This window comes from Nycticebus coucang, chromosome 1, assembly GCF_027406575.1.
Source record: "Nycticebus coucang isolate mNycCou1 chromosome 1, mNycCou1.pri, whole genome shotgun sequence".
Lineage (NCBI taxonomy): Eukaryota > Metazoa > Chordata > Mammalia > Primates > Lorisidae > Nycticebus > Nycticebus coucang.
In genome coordinates, this window is record NC_069780.1 from 40804539 (window position 1) to 40827230 (window position 22692).

Sequence of the window (22692 nt, forward strand, 5' to 3'; positions counted from 1 at the left end):
TCACTGTGCAATTCAAATGTAAGTATGTACAGAACTACTTTTATTCGATCAAAGATGAAGAAACATTTTAATATAGACATTTCCAGGCATTTAACATACAAAACAATATTACTCTAAAGTTAATTCCTGAATTAAAAAAAATCTAATTGCTTGTAATGTAAATGTCCCAAAATTGATCAAGACTGCCTTGCTGGCTCTAACCCTATTAACAGTGCCACGAAAAGAGCCTCACACTGGTTGTTATTGACTACTTAGCTTACGTGGGCATTGGTTGATTTTTAAACCACAGGACTCTTTTTAGCTTTACCATAATGTTCACTTCATGTTACTTTTTGGGAATATTTCTTTCCCCTCTCAAACCACAAACATTATTGGGTCTTGGGAATAACAGCAAATAAAGAAGTAACCAATGATTCATATTAAATCAGCTTTGCCATTTTTCACTAGTGAGGATAGATTCAATTCTTAAATTCTTGACCAGTAAGGAAACAGACTTTTACAATTTGTTTGTGTGTGGGTGGGGGGGCTTGGGAGGGGGTAAATATCCTCTTTATGCTTGTATTTAGGAAGAGCATGTTTCTTTTGATTTTGTGTGGGACTTATCCTAATTCTCAAACTTAATATAAGCATGCATATGAAATGAACCAACCCAAAGGGTCCGTGTCATTATCTGTAAGGCTCTTTAACAGTGAAAACAGTTTTTATTTTAATTTCAACCAATATTTTTCAAGCATAACATCCTGCCAAACATAACTGAAAAGGAAAATAAATGAAATTTCCTAACTGGTTTACCACTTGAACTAAAATCATTATTCTGTCTTTAAAGATAGTCACATAGCCTTTTCCAGGGCTGCTCTGAGGCCCTAACATAAACATTTGGGATAAATTGAACAAGTGATGAATCACTCATCACAGTATTAGTGACCCAGAACTTCTTACTTGACTTTGGCAGTACAAAAAAAAAAAAAAAAAAAAAAAATCCATTAAAAAATTAGAGTGTAGTTATATAGAGATAGATTCACAGAGTGCCATTAACAGTACCATTAGACCAAGAAGAAAAATGAGAAATTCAGAAGTGATTCTATGTATGCATGTGCTACTTTGGAGGGATAGGGAACCTCCATTATCAGCTGAGTATCTGTTGAAAGTCAGGCTACAGTGGGATTAGGAAACTTTAGGAAGCTCCAAAAGCATCAGAGAATGAGAACAGAGTCATGCACTGAATTTTCATAACATTTCATTTACATTGCTAATAATGAGCTAATTGCTCTTGATTAGTTTTTCCAAAATAAATGACAATTACGGAATATATATAAGGAATGCTGAGGAAAATTAACACCATGCAGTCTGAGTAATATCTAATCAAGGGGATTCATGTTACTTCATTCCAAGAAGTTTCAAATTAGACACAATCTTGGTTTATTTTAAACTTCCGTAAAGAATTTGTCCATTAACAAAATTGGGAAATTGCTCTTGAACTTCTGAAATACCTAAACAAATATTTTCCAAGTCAGAAAGAAATCCAAGGGCTTTATTGAAATTTCCAGAGTTAAATAGATCGTAACAGGTAATAATAATGCTTAAAAAAGACCACTGTGGGGCAGCGCCTGTGGCTCAAAGGAGTAGGGTGCCGGCCCCATATACCAGAGGTGATGGGTTCAAACCTGGCCCTGGCCAAAAACTGCAAAAAAAAAAAAAAAAAAAAAAACCACTGTGGCTTTTTGTGGTCTGTTTCTGTTTTCTAACTCACAGTTGGGTGGAGCTTTCTGTGCTGATGAAATGCGCTGTATCTCATCTATCCAACTGGTAGCCACTTGTGGCTGTTAAGCAGGTGGAAGGTCACTAGACCAATGAGAACTGAATTTTTAACTTTATTTAATTTTAATTAATTGGGATGGAAATTCAAATAGCCATGTGACTAGTAACTACTACTGGAATTAGTGGATCTCAATGTCCCATCGCTGATCTTCGCTAAAAGCTGTACTTCTTCAGCAGAAATCATTCCAGTTAGGTGGGGTTTTTGTTTGTTGTTATTGTTTTTTATAAAACATGTATTCTAAATATAGATACCTGATAAAAATAAAGTTTAGACCAGATTCATAGACTTTTTTTCTCTAAGACTTGGCCTAGAGATACTGAAAAGAGATAATCAAAATTAAAAGGGACTCATGGTGAGAAGAAGTCCAAGGAATTCTCGTAAAAGTGTCATGACGCCTTCGTAAAGAAACATAGTGAAGGATGTTTGAATGTTGAGTCTTGCATCTTTCCAAGAGCAAGTCACTTACCTGGCATCAGCTTCACTGTAATACTCTCTTGCCACTATGTCTTCAAACAGTTCCCCTCCAGTAACTCTGTGCAGAGAAATGTGGTAACCAACATTAAAAAAGAATTGAAAGTTAAGAATCAAGGGGGTTGCACTACTGTTCATAAAAGTTCTTTTTCTTAGATTAGTTTTAAAATCAAAATGTAAAGTATTTTAAAACATCATGAGATTTACAGTTTGCTAAATCAAATCTGTGCTAGTCTAAACCTTTCCATTTTTTCTATTTGTTTTTGTATCACTAGATCTTAAAGTCACAATTTTATATATGCCATAAAAACAATTAGCAATATCTCTTACAGAAAATGGTTTTATAAGTCTTAATTTCAATTCTCCCAATATTAATTGATCCGAAAAAATGTACAGTGCAGTTTAGAACCATTTTCCGAACAAAAAGACCCGAGACACATCACAGCTGTTAAGTATGAGTTTGCATGCCCTATCTCCGTGTATCTTCTCAAATTTTTTGGTGTGTATCTTTAAATATATATTTTTCCCCTCGCAAATACACATATTAATATACATACCTTTCTTACAAAAGTGTAAATAATTAAGCTGGTTATAATAGTTTTAATTTCATTTTTTATTTGGACAGAGTCTCACTCTGTCACCCTGGGTAGAATGCTTTGGAGACCTAGCTCAGAGCAATCTCAAACTGTTAGGCTCAGGAGATCTTCTTGCCTCAGCCTCCCAAGTAGCTGGGACCACAGGCACACCCTATAATGCCTAGCTCTTTTTCTATTTTTGGTAGATATAGCTGTCTCTCACTTGCTCAGACTGCTCTCAAACTTCTAAGCTCAGGCAACCCACCAGCCTTCCTTGGCCTCCCAGAATACTAAGATTACAGGCATGGGCCACCATGCCCAGCCAATATTTTTAGTTTTATATTAAGTCATGGACGTCATTTCATATCAAAAGTGTTTTTTCCCATTTTAATATAACATAGCAATGAATGGAGGTATGCATGTGTGCACATGTATATTTTTTGCATATTTGTGGGTATTTCTGGAAGAGCTATTCTTACAAGTAAAATTTCTGGGTTAAGGAATATCCACACTTATAATTTTCTTGGGAAGACAGGGCAAATTGTCTTCCAAATTGGTTATATTCCAATGCTACGAAGGTACCCTTTAGAAGGGCTAAATCATTACTAATAATAGTTATTATCAAACAATAAAAACAATTGAAACAACAGTTATCTAATGTTAATATGAATTTTTTAATTATTAGAGAAGTGAACCATTTTCTCATATATTTATCCAACCACTTCTTTCTCTACTCTGATCCGGCTTGCTTTTAAAAGGAAATTTTGTTTTTGGGGTTTAGCCTTGTAATAGATAACATTTGCTTCTAAATAGGCCACACAGTGTACTAAGCATTATATTAAGTCTTAAGTATCACAATTACCCCTGAGGTGGGTTTTTATCATTAGTCTGGTTTATTGATGAGAAGATGGAGGTTCAGATAGATTAAGTAACTTGCCCAAGATCACACAGCTTTGGTGGCATAGGCAAGCTATCCATTTCACAGATCATGTTCTCAACCATTAAACAGTGCAGCCTTTCTAATAATTATATTGCCAGTTATTCCAGTTTAGAAAGCATGAGTCATTTGAAAGAGTCTTAAGTGAAGGTATAAATGAACATTATAGAGTGAGATAAGATGATGCTAAGATAGTTTTTCTTTTTGCTTTTATGTTTTATTAAGTTCTGCAACATCACCAAATGATAGCATGTTCCAGAAAGCACCAGTTATTACACTCAGTTCTCCTTTTCTAACAAATAATGATGTGACACTAAAAACTTTTCATACACATTTTTCTGAATGTTTATGCATCACCCATTGTATTCTGAATATGTAAAAGTCCTTTACTGTCATTGTTGCCAATTCTACTATTTTTACATAAAATGTGTACCTAAAATTATCATATAAAGCTTCATACAGGCTTGTTCTGAAAACCATGGTTACATCTACATGTAATTTCAATCAATAGCACAGCTATTTTTTTCCAATTAGAATCCATAATAATAAGGCAAATCACACAATGTGCCCTAAATTATAATGCAAAATAATTAGACCAAAAGGACTTCGAACAAACCCATTGTTGCTCCTATAATGATAACAGTTTTGTAGGATTCCTTCCTTCGAATGTAATTAACATAGATATATATTTACATTTATCTTCGTTCTTGACCTTAAGTACCTAGAAAACCTGTATACATTACAATTTTGGACTACTAAAGTGTTTAACAAATATTGATTAAAAAGTCTATTGTTACTAATAAAATTGTTGCTGTTTATATATTTTATCTCATGAAAACTGTCAGATCCTGGATCCCTGGGATCTTGATTTTCTCATCTTTGTTATGTTATTACCCAACTCAGCATTAGCATATAAAGTCTGTTCAATTAATGACTGTTGGAGTGAGGATTAAATGAATTAACTCAGTTAGATAATCAGACCATCCATTTCGTTTTCTGTAAGGCTGGACTTTATGTAACCTTCACAGGAAAAAAAAAAAGTCACACACCAAAGGTTAGTTATACATAGGAATAGGTTTTATTTCTTTTCTTTTTTTTTTGAGACAGTCTACCCTAAGCTGTCACCCTCGGTAGAGTGCCGTGCCATCACAGCTCATAGCAACCTCCAACTTCTGGGCTCAAGCGATTCTCCTGCCTCCACCTCCCAAGTAGCTGGGACTACAGGTGCCTGCTACAATGCCCGGCTGTTTTTTGGTTGCAGCCGTCATTGTTGTTCGGCAGGCCCGGGCTGGATTGGAACCCTCCAGCTCAGGTGTGTATGTGGCTGGTGCCTTAGCTGCTTGAGCTACAGGCGCTGAGCCAGGAATAGGTTTTATTTCTTAAGGCGTTTGTATTTAAAGAAGAATATTAAGGAGGTAGAGAAACTAGAATTGTGGTGGTTTTCAATGATTAGGATGTAGAGTTTGAAAGGATGTAGAGTTTTATGTTGAATTTTGGATTATGAGTTAACTGTCATTGACCATATTCTCTCTCATCTTCTAGCCTTCATTCTTCCCATTATTTAAAAGTACCCTATTCAAGTCAAACCATTTTATCATTTCAGCTATATGTATGTACGATAAATGTCTCAAAAGGAAAAAAAGGGAAGTTCTAATAGAATTCACTGCCTTAAAGAGAAGATACTGAATTTTTTCACTTTAACACATTTCTATACTTACATTATTGTTTAATGGAGCACAAAATTAGGCAGTAGTTATTATATATTTCTGAAAATTTTTAGTTTGCTGTGTGAAATTTCATTTAATACCATAAATTAAATCAGACTCATGAATAAACTGTTAGATGAATCAACTAATTAAAGATTTTGTGAATATATTGATGTCAGAGTTCTCCCATAAAATATAGCATATTAATTATAGATTTAAGCATTAATTACCATTTATGAATTTCTGGAACATTAGGGCTTACAGGGAATAAAGATAATTATAAAACCATGAAAAGATGAGACTCCACATATCAGAAAGATCAATATTTGTGTTATTGTTATTTACAGTGATGTTGATTCACACTGTGTTACCCTACAGAATGAATTGTTTGTTGATTTCTAGTTTACATATTTGCGACTTATATCAGAAATGGTGAAAGGTGGTTTCATATTGAATATTTGTCAAACTGCATGAGTAACAAAGCTTTGATTATGAGGCTGAACAGCTGGTGAAGCTCAAAATTGGTTTCTTTTTAAATAAAAAGGTGCTACATTAATCCAAGAGCGAGCACTGACGGGGAGGTCAGACCCAGTGCCTGAGGTGGCAGGGCGGGTAGCCAGGAACCTCAGGCTGGAGCTGAGCGGGAAAACAGCTCAGGAGGGTCCAGCTAGCACGTAATGGGGAGGCAATCGTGCCAAGGTCAGGCTGAAAATACACCCTGGAAATAGGAGGGGATTAAGTGTAAACCTGAAGGACAAATCCAGTGAGCTAAGACCACCAGATCTGAACTCCAGGGCTCTGAGCAGAGGCAGTAGGGGTTCAGTAAGCAGTGAAGCAAAGATCACCACAATAGACCTGAGTTTGTGGAAAGTGTTTGGTAGCTGGTTAAGTCTTCATGTAGTCATGAGGCAGAAGCTGCGGCAGTGACACAGGTGTCTTGTCATCTGTCTGGGGCTGAACCCACTGCCCTCCCTTTGGAGAACCATAACAACAGCAGCAAATATCTATCAGGTGCTCACCAGGTGTGCAATGGGCTGAATATTTGTGCTCCTGTCCCAGTTCATATGTTGAAATCCCATTGACCCCAAATGATATTAGAAGGTGGAGATAATTTAGTCTTGAGGGTGGAGCCCTCATGAATGGGATTAGTGTCCTTATCAAAGGGACTCCAGAGAGTTCTCCCCCCTCTGTCTTCCATGTGGGGATAAAACGACAAGTCGGCAGCTTGTAACCTGGAAGACGGCCCTCTCCAAAACCAGACTACACAGGCACTCTGATCTTAGACGTCCAGCCTCCTCACTCTGAGATGTAAATGTATGTTGTTTGGCTTTGACATCTGTTATAGCAGCACAAGGGGAATAGAAACAGTGCCAAGGCCACGTGCAGCTCTCAGTGGTCTACAGACTGAACATGACAACCCTGTGATGTAGATACCAGTGCCATGTCTATATTGCAGGTGAAGACCCTGAAGTAATGGCCGTTAAGGACTTGTCCCAAGAACACTCAGCATGAGAAAGAAAAAGGACTTCTTTTCTCTTGACAGTGCTTCCCTAATAGCTTGCCCCTTAGACACAGTTTAGAGAACAGAAGGTTAACACAAGGGTTTTTATTTAGCAAACTGCAAAGGATTGTGCAAAAAGCCTGAGTAGAATATGGATATAAAGGAATTCCCAGGTATATGCCCTTTAATCATTTGATTGCTGGTGAGGGCAGAAGGGTCACTATTGGTCAAAGTGAACCTGATCTGGGCTTATTAGTAGGAGTGTTAATGGCTCTCTGGGTTGCAAATCCTTCACTACGTGTGTGGAGTTATCCTGGAGATGGCAGGACTGTCAGCACCAGGTCCCAAACTAGGTGCCAGTAGCACCACCTTGTCAATGTGGCAAACAGCATGTCAATCCCTCCCATTCCCAGAGGACCTCTGGGGTAAGGGAACAAAGTCTGTGGAGGATAGAATGAAAACTAGGTTTCCTTAACACCGTATTCTAACACACAGATAAACCAATCCAACCACTGGTGTAAGGGTTTTTGGGCAGAGCACGTGAATGATGATGGAACACTGTATCTTTACACAGTGCCTGGCAGGAGGAAGGAGCTAATAAATGTTTGCTGAGTGCATAAATGATTAAATAATGAAATGGGTGAGTGAAACTATAAACATCAGTTAACAATGTTATTGTTTGACTTGTACTTGAGATAGAATCTAAGTGTGAAGAGGCCTAACCTCCTTTCATATTATTTATCTACTGATTTCTAACTAAATTCTGTTGATATTATCTCTAAAGCAGAATTTGAATCAAGATTTCTATCTCCATTACAATGTCACTAGCTCAAGTCATTGCTGTCACCTGTATCACTGCAATAGCTCCTAATTAGTCCTCTCATTTCCTCTCTTGCCCCTCTGCTGTCAATTCTCTACACAGGAGCTTTAAATGTTCATCACATTTTGTCACATGCCTGCATGAAGCTCTTCAACAGCTGTCCACTGACTTTCCAGGTCAATTCTTTGCATGACCTTCATGTCTCTGTCTAATTTGTTCCTCCCCTATCTTGTCATCCCATTGTGGGCCTGTCTGTCTTGGTCTGGTGGAATGGGCTTCCTCCACTTCCTCAAGTGTACCAAGATCCTTACTACCTCTCCACGTGCTCAAATCTCTTCTAGGACATTCACGATCTGTCTACAGGTACTATTGGATAAGTAAATCCCTGTTAACTTTCAAAACTTGGCTTAAATATTATAGCCTTAGACCCCTACCCATCAAAGTTATCTTCTCTCCTAGAAGCCTGTCTTATGCTTCCTGACACCAGTTACCATTAAAATAATGTGTCTGAACTCAATTTTTTTTTTTTTTTTTGTAGAGACAGAGTCTCACTTTATCACTCTTGATAGAGTGCTATGGCATCACAGCTCACAGCAACCTCCAGCTCCTGGGCTTAGATGATTCTCTTGCCTCAGCCTCCCCAGTAGCTGGGACTACAGGCACCTGCCACAATGCCCAGCTATTTTTTGTTGCAGTTTGGCTGGGGCCGGGTTTGAACCCACCACCCTTGGTATATGGGGTCAGCGCTCTACTCACTGAGCCACAGGTGCTGCCCCTGAACTCAATTTTTTAATGATTGTTTTTCCAGTGGGATGGTAGCACTGGGAGGGTAGAATCTCTTGCTATTTCATTATAAAATAACCAGTGCTAAGTTCAGTGGGTGCTCGGACAGAGCTCATTAAATGCTTGCTGAGTAAATGATCCCAGAGTCACATGTGTTGGATGATCATACACCAGTGATGCAGTGTTGACACTCCTGACACCATGTCACTTGCCATTACATTCTGAAAAGAAGGTAAGTATCTCTCAGGGTGTTTTTCCCTGGAAATCACATTTCATTTTTGCATTTTGTGGAATTTTTCCCATATGACAGGAGTCTGTTTATGAGCAAGTCATGTCCAATCACAAATGCAGAAAGTATTTATGAAATTCATCATAATACACATGTTTGGATTAGAGATTGAGAAGGGGGGAAGGCACTGGTGTGTTCTAACGCTGAGGACCTAATCAGATGTGTTTGTATTTCATTGTTTAAAGAACTAAACCCATGTCTCTTTTGCTATAATTGAAAACAGAGAGCAAGAATATCTATATGTCCAACCTCTATTTGAAATTATGCTTCTTTCTTATGTTTAGAAACTTTTTCAATGCTCAGTTATGATCAGAGTAAAGTATTAAGATGCGTCAAGTGGTATCACTGGGTCATGGGCAGAATTTGAGGTTTAAGCTTATACCATGAAGGCTTTAATGGTAGATATGGGGGCAGTTGACATAGACTGGGTGTGACAGGATTCAAAACACAACTCTGGTTACATTGCTAGTATCTTACCCAGCTAAGATCAATTCCTTATGCAAGTTATCTTCTAACTAAATACCTAGCATTTGAGGACACCCCTGAAGTAGTGTATTATCTGCAAGCATCCAGGTTTTCTCAATGGATTCCAAATTGGATGATGGAAATTCAATAAGGCTTAGCGTTTCTTAAGGTCCAATAAGTTTCTCACTGATCCTGATGTGGAGAGATTTATTGAGTCATTATAAGAATTACAATGGAGATAACAAAACTAAGAGACAGACCATTGAAATTGCTCCATTCAAAACTTAATTTAGGCCAGGAGAGAGGCAGGATGGTGGGAATGCATGCTGTGAAATACTGGAAGCAGGGTAGTGTATCATGGCCACCGTGGCCATTAATTGGAGTGGGCTACGGGGTGGGATGGCAACGCTTTACATCATTGATTTTCCACGAGAGGATTGTAGGTGTGCCAAAAGAGTTTTAAAGATCACTAACTAAATCATTTTCTTTATTTTTTTATTTTATTTTTTTTTACTAAATTATTTTCAAAAGAATTTCAAAGCACAGTAAAAAAAATTTTTCTTTAAAAATTTAAATCAACATAATTTAAGTGTGCCATGGAAGTTTAACTACAGATTCAAGTTTGCTGTGAGATAAAAAAAGGTTGAAAAACACTGCCCTAAATCCTTCAAAGAACACCTCTTTTACTGCTGTTTTCCTACTTAATCTCTGGTTTCTGAAACCATTCATTTTATATCATCCTGGACTTCACCTTCTTTCATCTTACTCTTCTTTATTGCAAATCACTTCTGTATACTCCCTCAGTTCTAAAACTCATGACAACTCTACAACTTTTTTCTCATCGATCTTTCACAAACACATGTGAAAGCTATGAACCACTATCAACAGTCCATATTCTTAAATTTGTTTTTCCTATTCTGTGACCAAGAAAAAGCATGAATGAGGAGTGCTAGCTACAAATAAGAGTGAATGGAATAAAGCAAAGGCAGAAATCAGAAGTGTTATATTCGTTTCATTGATATGACAGACTTTGTCAAGGGAGCAAAATCAGATGTTGAGCTTATATTTTGTGTGTGTAGTATAATAAGATGCCTTAATGAGTGTCCGATTAAATGCCCAGGTGATGTTTTACAAAGGTGTGCATATCAAAATGAATGCTTCTGAGGCCGGGCACAGTGGCTCACGCCTATAATTCTAGCACTCTGGGAGGCAGAGGCAGGCGGATTGCCCCGAGCACACAGGTTCAAGACCAGCCTGAGCAAGAGTGAGACCCCTGTTTCTAAAAATAGCTGGACATTGTGCCAGGCACCTGTAGTCCCAGCCACTTGGGAGGCTGAGGCAAGAGAATCGCTTGAGCTCAAGAGTGTGAGGTTGCTGGGAGCTATGACTACACGGCACTCTACTAAGGGTGCCATAGTGAAATTCTATGTCTCAAAAAAAAAAAAAAAAAAAAAGAATGCTTCCTAAATGGAAGTAACAGATTGCAGTGCTGTAAATTAAAAAAAAAAAATGTCTGATACAAATAAAAAAGCCACTTATGAGACACTGCCTCGCAAACATTAGGATGAAAGAATACCATAATAATGAATGCTAAGCTATTATCAATGAAACAAAAAATAACAAATGTTGGTGAGGAGGCAGGAGAAATTGGAACTCTTGTGTGCTATTGGTGGGAAAGTAAAATGTCACAGTAGAAAACAATATGGTGATGTTTTAGAAAAGTAAAAGTGGAATTACCATATGATCCAGCAGTTCCACTTTTGGGAATGTGTGTATACCTCAAAGAGCTGAAAGCAGGATCTCAAAGATATATTCGTACACCCATTTTTACAGCAGCATTATTCACAAGAGCTTAAACAATCCAGCTGTCTACTGACAGATGAAGCGATAAGCAAAATGTGGTGTATACATGCAACAAAATACTACTCAGCCTTCAACAGAAAAGAGATTCCGACCCATATTACCGTGTGGGTGAACACTGAGGACGTTATGCTGAGTGAAACATACCAGTCGCAAAGAAACAAATGCTATATGATTCCACTTCCATGAGATTCCTGGAATAATCAAACAGTTGTGACAGAAAGTGGAATGGTGGTTACTACAGGTTCAAAGAGTAAAGATCAGGAGTGTTTGTTTAATGCGTGTGGACTTGTCAGTTTTGAAAGATGATAGTAGCTCTGGAGATGGACAATGATGATGGTTGTTCAACAGTGTGAATATATCTAATGCCAGTGAACTGTACACTTAGAAATACTTTAGAAGGCAAGTTTTATGTAATGTGCATATTATCATAATACGAAATAAAAGAAAAACAAAACAGAACATGTTTGATTATAATAATGAAAATGACCATGACAATGAGAAAATACAGAGTATAACCCAATGATCGCTAAATGAATATATCTACTTCTTATTTTCTTTGTGGGTTCCAGAAAATCATCTGTACCATTATCTTGAATGCTAATAAACAGCTCTACATCAGCCCGTTCATAAAATTAATCAGTGACTTCACTTCCATTTTTCACTTTTAAGCATACAGTTTAAGTGGAGAATGAAGCAGACGAAATATCCTGGTTTGGTATTAGCTAACTCTGTGAGGTCAGGTCAGGCCAAAAGTTTTCTTATTTCTATATTTTTTCTCTTCATAAAATGCAAAGAGAAAAGACGCCATTTCTTCCTCTTCAGAGACACCAGATAAGGGATGTGCAATCTGTGTTCTACAGTCCACAGGGAGAGTATACCCCAGACCCTCTGCTTTCTATGCAAAGTGCCAAACTATGGGCAGTTCTGAATAGCACAGAAACACCAAATGGCTAACAGTGGCTCTGTCTATATTTGAATGAGTTCCATGAGCAACTCAGTTCTCCTTATCACCTACTCAACAAGATATGACTACTTTAACACCAGAATCCCTTGGGAGTCCCCAAGGACACTCATTAAGTAGCCAAAGTGTTCTCATTCAGAGAATATCAAATTTGAAAGTAAGTGGTCTTTCTATTGTGTTCGTGAGCCATTTACATTATCTTTTATATGTCCTTACGGAAATCTTAATGTTGAAATTTAGGGATGCGCAAACTGCGTTTTTGAGACAAGATTTCCCACGTGTCATCATAATACTTATTGTTTTTGCCTTAGGGCTGGTCTACTAAGAGCCAGATAACCTGCTCATGAACCTACGATTTGTGATGATAGTTTTGCACTGGTCCTACTCTCAGGTCACCAAATTCCTTCTTGGTCCAGATATGCATATTCTGAAGATGAATGAATTTATATAAGAATGCATGCGACTCTTTGGAAGAAGGAACAACAGTGGATATCAAAGTACCTGTGCATACATAAAACAAATTTTAAAAGTTTACAGACATTGATAAACCGTCCTCATAGACTAGTGAATGCCGTGGCATTAGGCCTCCTTGCCAGTCATGAGCTTTGGTCCCTTTGATGTGCAGTCCCTGGGGGGGAAGCGAGGCCCAGACCCACAGGTGCAAGGCACTCTTGGAGGTGAGGGATCTGGGTGAAGAGAAGTGGTTACAGTACAGAGAGTTGGGGGACAAAAATCCTCAGTTGATGAAGTGAGATAAAAGGAGGAATAACATAATCAGATATTTTTCAATGAAGATACACCATATACAGACAAATTCAAAATTTTTAATCACCATTTAGCTTTCTGCTTCATCTATCCAAGCTAACTGAATATCCAAGTCATGTTTTTAAAAGTCAATTTATATATATATTTACAGAAATCTTTTAAATTGTGGAAGCCATTAATCTTTAATTTGATGGCTTCTTACCAAATTCTCCACTTGGAAAACCGTATGTTCTTACAGATTTTTTTCCCCCTAAATACAAATAACTTAGTGGAAGAGTGAAGCTTGTCACCTATAGGTTAGTGTCCTTTATATACGCACTTTACAAATATTATCTGAACTATTTTCAAACATTTATGATTTTACTCATTCTACCAGGGATATAAAGAATTGACTTGTAAATTCTATCATCAAGCACATGGTCTAGCAGAGCAAATAGAAACATAAATAAAATATTATATTCTTGTGGAACAGGCTTTGACTAAAGCCCAGGTTATTTTCAAAGCTAGAATCCTTAAGACTTGGCAAATCCTAGACTAGGGAATTCTCTCATGGATAGAGAAAGCATGGGCACCAGGAAGTAAAGAAGCTTCCCCCAAAACTCATCTTTTTGGCACGATGAAAGGAAGAAAACTGAGCATGAACGGGGCATATGTGTATCCAGTGAGGACTCACTGATGAGTACCCGGGGAGCGGCACCCACACTGGAGCATCACCTCAATTGATGTCCCAGGCCAGGCGGGAGGAGGGGAGTCCTGCCACATCTGTCACTTACTGCAGTTAAGGAAAAACTCGCTACTTCCTTCACTTTCTGTGCTTCTCAGAGGGTTCCAGACCACAGCTGTCTGGATTCTGGAAGTTACAGTGAACAAAATATAAGCCAGAAATGAGGCAGGATTAACACAGTCACAAAGGCTAAGGTAGAGGAGAGAAGAGAGCAATGAATTCTTTCCAGGGGTCAGGGACAATTTCACAGAGGAGGTCTGTTCCACAAGGACCTTACAAGAGGAAGATATGTGGAACAGGAACGCCCAGGCAGAAACGGGAGCTTACCTGAGAAGAGGAGAAAGAAAAAGAACAAACGAATTGGAAGTAGGAATCTCAGTCTGTTCTTACGTGGTCCGATCTTCCCTCCCATTCCTCACAATACTCGAAACCACCAAAGGGGCTTCCAGAAGCTGCCTTCTCCCAAATGCTCTCACTTCTTCCTTTCCGACAGTGTTCTCGGTGGCATGCTCTAGCAATTTGTGCTTGAGCACTGGAAACAAGAGGCTCATTTCTGGTATCACAACATTCCCACGTTTATCTGAATAGAGGCTTAAGTCAACCTAGTTTTTTTTTTTTTTAAGATAATGCTGGGTTAATTATCACATAGGTTTACAGAAACAATGCTCCCTGAAGGGATATCTAGGTTAGTAATATCATTTTTAAAGAAAATAGTAAGAATTAGTACTGGTTTTAGTCCTAATATTTTCATTTATTTATTTATTTTTTAATTTTAATTTTTTTTTTTTTTTGAGACAGTCTCATTTTGTCACCCTCGGTAGAGTGCCATGGCATCATCTCATAGCAAACTCAAACTATTAGGTTCAAGGGATTCTCTACAGGCGCCCACCAGAACACCTAGTTCTGTATTTTTTTTTTTTTTTTTTTATGAGGTCTCACTCTGGCTCAGGCTGGTCTTGAACCTATGAGCTCAGACAATCCATCCTCCTTGGCCTCCCAAGTGCTAGGATTATCAATCTTTTGATTTAATTGATAGCAAATAAGTAACTTAGTAATTGTTTCCAGGTTCAGCATTCATCTTCACAAGTTCTTTATGATTCAGTGTGAGTGTTCTGTGCCAATATGCCATACATATTATTGGACAACAGGCTTTATTTTTTGCTGGTGTTTTAGCTGGGTCTCTGGAATATAACTCAGTGATGCGTTGCACATGTGCGTGTGTACAATGGACACACAAGCATACATATGTCCACTTAGGAAGTGTAAATAGCCATTTGTTCTGGAAATTTTATCTGACTTTTTATTGAATATAAAATATACAAGGAACTTTTTAGAAAATCAGCATCACAGTAAAGCTGCAGCCATTCACTTTAAATAGAAAAGAGAAGGTTAATCTGAATAGCAGTATTTCTGAATTAGGGAATATTTTTCTAAGGAAATGAAACTGTATTTCTTTTAATGAAAGGTTACAATTACTTTTCTTTTTTTTTTTTTGGCAGTTTTGGCTGGGGCTGGGTTTGAACCAGCCACCTCCTACATATGGGGCCAGCGCCCTACCCCTTTGAGCCACAGGCGCTGCCCAGATAAAAGGTAATGGAGTCTTATTTGGCTCCTCCACAGATTAGAAATTCTTCCAGACCCTTATTAAAAAACAGCTAAGAATTGGCATGCAAATTACTGTGTTAAGTGCTTGTTTGAAATCTTATTTACACTCACTTTCTTAGCTTATTGCCTATCTAAAATAGAAGAATTGATCTAAGCCTAGATCATTCAAATTATTGCCAATTAAAAAAGTATTTATTTATCTACTTATTTGTGTTACTTACATGCTATCATCTCCTTAAAAAGATTTGGAAAAGTTTATCATCTGTCAAATTAACTATACTATCAAATTTCCCTATCTGAACTCTGAGTGCATGTTTTTTATTCCACTAGCATACAAAAGATTTATACTTAATTGCTACTTATAAAGATCTATGCAATCTTAGATTGCCTCCATTTTTTATAATTATAACAGCTCAGCACAAAAACACGTGCTTGAATTTAATAATATATTGTTTGTTGAATCAAAAATTATTTATTTGCTGCTTGTTATGTGCAAACCACTGTGTTAGGCAACTAATTTACTGAATCTTGGTTTAGTTATTAGCTTCACAAATTGTTTTTTTTAAATAGACTATTAGGTTCTCATGATATATGGCTTAATTTAATTTAATTCATTACTGCAGAACTACAAACTCTTTATTCACAGTTAGTAGCAGTTGTATCATTACTCAGCAATAAGACAATATGGTCTTTAGCTGTGGAATTTAAAAATTTATATATATAAATACAATATTTGAGTCATCATTACTGACAGCAACTCTTCCCTGGGACACAAATAATAAGTTACTACAGTGAAAATGAGATTGCACGTGATGGCAGATGGAAAGCATAAACCAAAAGTCTGGTCTGGATGTTTAAGGTTTAACGTGTGGGTTTTCTCTCAACGGAGCTTTCTTTTACTCTATCTCTTGGAAGCTTCACTTCGGGTTCTACTCTGCTTTTTTCCCTTCTCCCTACCTCCAACCCTGCAGGGAAGGGGGTGCTGCAGCAGGACTGAACCATTTTGCTGGATTCTAAGAATGAGATGCTGAAATGTCTCAGTGCCTGATCACATCTCCAAGCTCTAAGATGGTAATTTGATAGATGGATAGATTAATGGATGGTGTTATCCTACAGACCTCTATTGTTGTGGAAGGAAAGGAGATTCTCTTAAATGCACTTCTTAGCATCAAGGAGAGAGAAGGTGATGGCAGAATTTTATTTTAGTTCAACACTGGGAAGCTATTTAGCTAAATTATTCAAGTCTGGAGTATACTTGAACTCAACTTGTTATTGTATAAAGAAGAGTAAGGATAAGTTACTTCAATACAGTGTCATGTCTCCCCCGTACATACTCAAGATTTATGTTTTGCTTAAACAAATTATAACATTGCAGTCCTTGGGAAAAGGGAGAGGGGGAAAGTTAGTGGAAAAAATATTGTAGGCTTGGTGCCCATAGCTCAGCAGTTATGGTGGTGGCCATATACACCGAGGCTGGCAGGTGTAAACCTGGCTGAGGCCTGCTAAACAACTATGACAACTGCAACAGAAAAAGTGGCCAGACGTGTGGCAGGCACTTGTAGTCCCAGCTACTTAGGAGGCTGAGGCAAGAGAATCGCTTAAGCCCAAGAGTATGAGGTTGCTGTGAGCTGTGATGCCACAGCACTCTACTGTGGATGATATAGTGAGACTGTCTCAAGAAAAGAAAAAATATCACAGATTGTGATAGTGTTGAATTTAGAAATTCCATAGAGAATCTATGCAACAGAAACTCCTCATGCAGCTTCTTTTAAACTACCATTTGTAGCTTTAAATATCTACTTTTTCATTTATAAAATATTTCCTATATTAAGAATTCATTATATTGAAGCAAATTTGGGGGGTTCAAACAGTTAACACTGAATGGCCTGGAGTATCCAATTTCAGGTCCTGACCACAACCTACATGACCTTCTGAACCTACGTTCACTTCCTGAGCTTTCTAGCTTTTTAGTTTCACAAAAATTGCCTTAGACTTTTGTTAGTTGCGTATTTCTCCATGCATCTTTAATTGCAATTCCTTGCCAATAACGTGTAGGCAATCTTGATTTAGTTTTCCTTGAGTCTATACGTTCTTCAAGAAAGAGCCCAAGTTTCCTCCAGAACTTCTCTAAAAGCCCCCTACGGTGCTCTTTCATCGTGCTGTACTCGTTTGACTAAAATTTCACATGACACTGAGATCATCTGCTTATATGTGTATGTCTCCTACTGAACCTCAAGGTAAAAAAAAAAGGCAATAACCATGCCTTACTCACTTCTGTGCCCCTAAAATGTGGGCCTGACATACCACCTAAGACATATTCGTAGTTCAATAAGCACTAGTTGAATTGAACAATCTGTGAAAGGGAATATGCAAATATGAAAACAGTTAAAACAGAAAAGTGGAAATATGAATAACTTTTATTATTAATACTTTCCTTTAAAAGGGCAATTTAAGACTACTATCTTTCCAATCATTTTCCCATTTATTCTCTCAACAAGGACGTAATAAGTGTCTTATGTATGATAGTCTATGCACGGTGAAAGATAATGCAGGTTCCTAATCTTAAGAAAAAAACTAGAAAATATATACTATAACAGAACATCAGATATAAAAATGCCCATGTGACACACAAAGGATTAATTCAAATTTTTAAAGCATAAATGCTTGCCTATGTACCACAAGTAAGTCAGTTGAAACATCAAATGAAAGCAAAAAATAACAGTTAACCACAGGATGTGGTCAATCCCCAATCAGACCACAAATATCTTGCCATGTTTTCACAAGTTACTGATAAGTTGATGATTAGAAATGCTTTCAGCCAGTGCATAGTGGACTGGTTTGTAAAAGAGAACAGACAGAACATGGGGTTTGTGATCCGAAATGGACCTGGGTGGCTACAATCCTATAAATGTATCCATTATTACAAACTAGAAAGAGCTCATTTAAAAGCCTGTGTAATGCTTTTCCAATTTCCAAACACCTAGCATAATACCTTTCATGCAGAAGTGATATAATAAGTGAATAAATGAGCACACGTGTATGAGGCAAGATGCCGCAGAACATGAACTTGGCCTCCCAGATGCCACATTCACCTTAATCTAAAGTCTACAATACTCCTAGGAATATTGAAACATGCTGAGAGAAGATAAAAAAATAGGATAAAAGTAGTAGTAGAGAAGATAAAAAAGTAGTAGTTCTGAACTCATGACAAGATGCAGAAAGAAATCTTTCTGAACTTAAGAGTGTGGCTTCCTATAGAACAGAAAAAATTCAGCAGAGGTTGGTAATGAGCCTACATGGAAGATTAAGGCATGTTACTTGATATTCTGAAGTACCAATCAGAATTTCCTATTTCCTTCACAGTAAAATGCTTTAACTTCTATTAGTTATTCTGTAAAGTTATTACTTTTTAATTTTCAATGTTATCTCCCTTCAATAGGAGAGACTCAGGCTGTAGAGGAGAAGGAAAGTCTCTCTTTTTTTCTAGCCAATGATGTCATCCCTTGACCTTCAATCAGCTGTAGTAATGCTAGCCCAGTACACAGAGTCGAAATCCCTTTCCTTTAAATCCATCTCTTCTCCCAAAGTTCTGAATGTCCAACATTCTTTATACATTTACACTGTACATATGTAGCGTTCAGTCACTTAAAAAGTCCAGTTCACCATTTGAAGACGAGACTTAGGTTTTCTTCTTTTCTACTGCCCTTGCCCACACCCAAATCATTATCATTTTTTTCTTTTGCTCCTGTAATATCCGTTTTCCCCACTTCTATTCTGTTCTCCTATAATCCCTTGCCATACTGCAGCAAGAGAGAGCTTTGTAAAATGAAATCGGATTATTTCATTCCCATCTTTAAACCCTCCAACAGCTTCCCAGCACACACAGTGCAACATCTAAATTCCTTTTCCTGGCCTGTACGGCCTTTGAGTTCAGGCAACACCCAGCCCAGGCATTATTTCAAATCCCTGCCCCTAGTCTTTGTGATGCTCGTGTCACACTGGCAGCCGTGCGTTCCTCACTGACGCCACTCTCTTGGGGCTGTCCTGGTTGCACTGGGTAGAATCTCTACTCCAAATGTTCTCAACATTTAGGTCTCTGCTCACATCTCATACCAGCCCTCCCTGATAGCCTCTAGTTACATGCCAAATATCACCCTGTTTCCTTAAGCATGCAGAGCGAAAACTATCTTGCTGGGTCTAATTGTTTATTTACTTATTATCTATCCCTTCCCCCTTCAACTACTACAGTGTAAGTTCTGTTTTTTCCATCACTGTATTCCCAAGGCTTGGCAGAGCATATACATAATAAGTACACGATAGTCTACTGATAGAATAATAAGATGCACTGGCATTAAGATCAAACGACAAGAGAGGCAGACCAGAGCCAAAGAATGAGTATTATACATGTGTAGGCCCCAAATATACTAGGAAATTTTTAGATCCAATATTCTGTTATGTAGGGGAAAAAATATCGTACCTCCCAGTAACACCTGACCTTTCTAAACTTCATAATTAAGCTGTGTGAAATAGTTAATGCTTTTTGGTATATCTCAAAGCAAATACATTTAATAATAACATATTATATACTGGAAAATTGTGAAGAGAGTAGATTTTAAGTGGTCTCACCCCCTGACCCCCACACATAAGTACAGTGAGGTAAGGCATATGTTAAAGAGCTTGATTTAGCTATTCCACAATGTATACAAATCTTAAAACACTGTTTTGACCACCATCAATATGTACCATTTTGTCATTGATAAAATAAAAAAAATTGAAAAAAGACCAAAAAATTTCCTATTCATGAAATATATACCCCTATTTCTTGTTTATAACTTTACTCTATGAAGCTTAGCTCACAATTCTCCACAATTTCAAAATAGCTGACACAACTTGCTAACATCATAAGGTACACATCAAACCTTGCCATTAGATGAATCACCCCTATTGCAAAATTGAAGGTGTAAGACTAAGGGATCCGTAAGTTTCCACATGTTTACATATACCTCTCTATGGGGGAATTAAAATATTACATTATAAAAAATAAGGCTACGATGTCCCCTTCTCTACAATCAAATAAATTTTAAGATAATGTTATTACTCTTTCTAAGAGAAGGTTTTAAGTAATTATTCCAGTATGAAGAGCAAAAGAATAAAAGCTGAGTTTTTTGAGAAGTGATGATGCTCTATATGAACTAGAAAAGTGTTCAGACTTAGAATGGCACAAATAAGCATAAGGAAGAAGTGGGTAGAGAATGTAAAAATGAATACAGTCTAGAAACAAGGCAATAATTAAGCCTTCGATAATCTGAGTAAAATTCACAAAAAATGTTTGACATCCAGAAGGTCCTCATCAAGCTTGGTTGAGCTCTTGCTCTACCATTTACTGTTCATAGTGAAGTCATTTGACCTCTTTAGCCATTATTTTTATAATAAAAAGACCAGTAGTTATTTTATGCTTACATGCATTAAAGCTTATAATGTACCCAGCAAAAAGAACTCAACAATTTTATCTATTTTTCTTATTATTATAACAGAAAAGCATGGTTTTTGCTGTGGTAACCATTATGTCTTGTTTCTATTCTTGAAGGTAATACAGCATGAGATTTGCAACAAAAAGTCTAAGACTAGGAAGAAGGGAATAAATTTGTATGAAGAAAAGATTTTAAAAGCAGATCATAGTTTGTTCTAAATAAAAATACAGAGAACTTTCAAAGTTTTTACCTGATGTATAATGTATTCCCATTGCCTTATTTATCCAGAGACATGATAGCACAGAGAGAATAGTACCTATAATATCACACAAATAGGCTTTACGCTTATATATAATAAGCAGATGTATTAAACCCCCATGTTCCAAACTTTCTCAACCACTGGGGAAGCGTGTCAGATTTAATAATAAGTATAAAATCTAAATGCTTATACTCCCTGAGATCCATCAATGAGGACACATATAAAAGGATACTCAAGCCTAGTACTTGTAAGCACATACATCATAGTGTAAGAATTTCTCTCTCCTTAGTTCTACCATCATTACATTTTTAGCGCCCAATACTACCTCTATGTGTCCAGGCACCTCCTTCTTACTATGTTTGTTCTCTTTGCAAGACCCATCAGCCTCTGGGAGACCAGATGGGTGATACAAAGAGTCAACAACACCAGACTCAGGTTTTTTGAAAATTAGCCTAGCCTGCTCCCTTTGCCTTTGATTTACCTCGATGTCCTTAATGGGATACTCACATTCCCCTAACTGAAGATCTGACTTAGAGACATCAAAGTGGCCCACTTCCAACCAGGACTTTATGCCCCGGGGATATTTGCCACATAGTGACATTTAAATAATAGGTAAGATTTATTAAACACTAGCCCTGCTGGCCATTTTATGAACATTGTGTTATTTAATCCTGCCAAACACCTTAAGAGGAAGACATTATCTCCATTTTGGAATTATAAAATGTGACATGGTGCTGGTAAGTTGCAGAAAAATCACCAAGTTAGAAAGGGGCTGATCTGGGATACACCACTGTATCTGACTTCATGGAACAAGCTCTTAAGCAAAATGCTTGCTGTATCCTACAGTGGTGCATACTCAACAGAAAGCATTTAGTTTTTACCATATTTCTGGGCATTCATTTTTATCATAGGCCATATTTGTATCCAATATTTATTCTATATCAGCTATATGGAATTACCTTTGACACTAAAAAAAATAAATGGAAAGCAACCAAAACGAAAGAACTGCAGGTTCTAGAATGGACACACAGGCAGAGAATTCTAAGACAGTGATGGGTATTTATGTTGAAAGTTAGGACCAATGTCAAAATTAAGATTTCAGGGTCTAAAAGAGAAATGAAAAGTAATTATCAACCCAAGTTCTACCCTAACCAAGGTTATTATAGACATTTGCTCATGTTTGGGAACAGAGTTTGATTTTGGAAAAGAGGACAGGTAAAAAGACTCTCCAGACTTAGCGACAGGTGAATTGCCTTCTAGGGTCAGGCCATCTTTGATTTTGGAAAAGAGGACAGGTAAAAAGACTCTCCAGACTTAGCGACAGGTGAATTGCCTTCTAGGGTCAGGCCATCTTTGGTGACAACAAGCTGTTCTGCATCTCTCCCTCTCACTGGGAGACAGACTCTAGGTTTCAAATGGGCCGCATGCCCAATGAGACCGTACAGACCCTGGGTCTCTACTTCCTGCCACCTGTCTTGTTTCCCTCATATTTTCTAAGAAAAGTATATTTATAGAAACTTCTAGGTTAGGTTGTTTCAAAGTTGCCTTAGAGAAAATGCTGGTCAGGTAACTAAAAAGATTTCAGATTAAAATCTTAGAGAAATTAAAAAAAAGAAAAATATACATTCACACTTTAATATAAATGCAAAAAGATAACTAATTGTTCATGTGATTTAGC

At 37.3% G+C, this 22692-nt stretch overlaps 1 protein-coding gene across 12 annotated transcripts in view; it reads right to left on the minus strand.

Moving 5' to 3' along the window:
• Positions 1–22692, minus strand: part of CAMK2D (calcium/calmodulin dependent protein kinase II delta) — a 309028-nt gene that overhangs the window by 85371 nt on the left and 200965 nt on the right. For all 12 annotated transcript variants that reach the window (XM_053571046.1, XM_053570732.1, XM_053570532.1 and 9 more), the window contains exon 5: positions 2286–2351. In XM_053571046.1, the coding sequence (XP_053427021.1) occupies positions 2286–2351 (66 nt within the window). The remainder of the gene's footprint in view (positions 1–2285; positions 2352–22692) is intronic.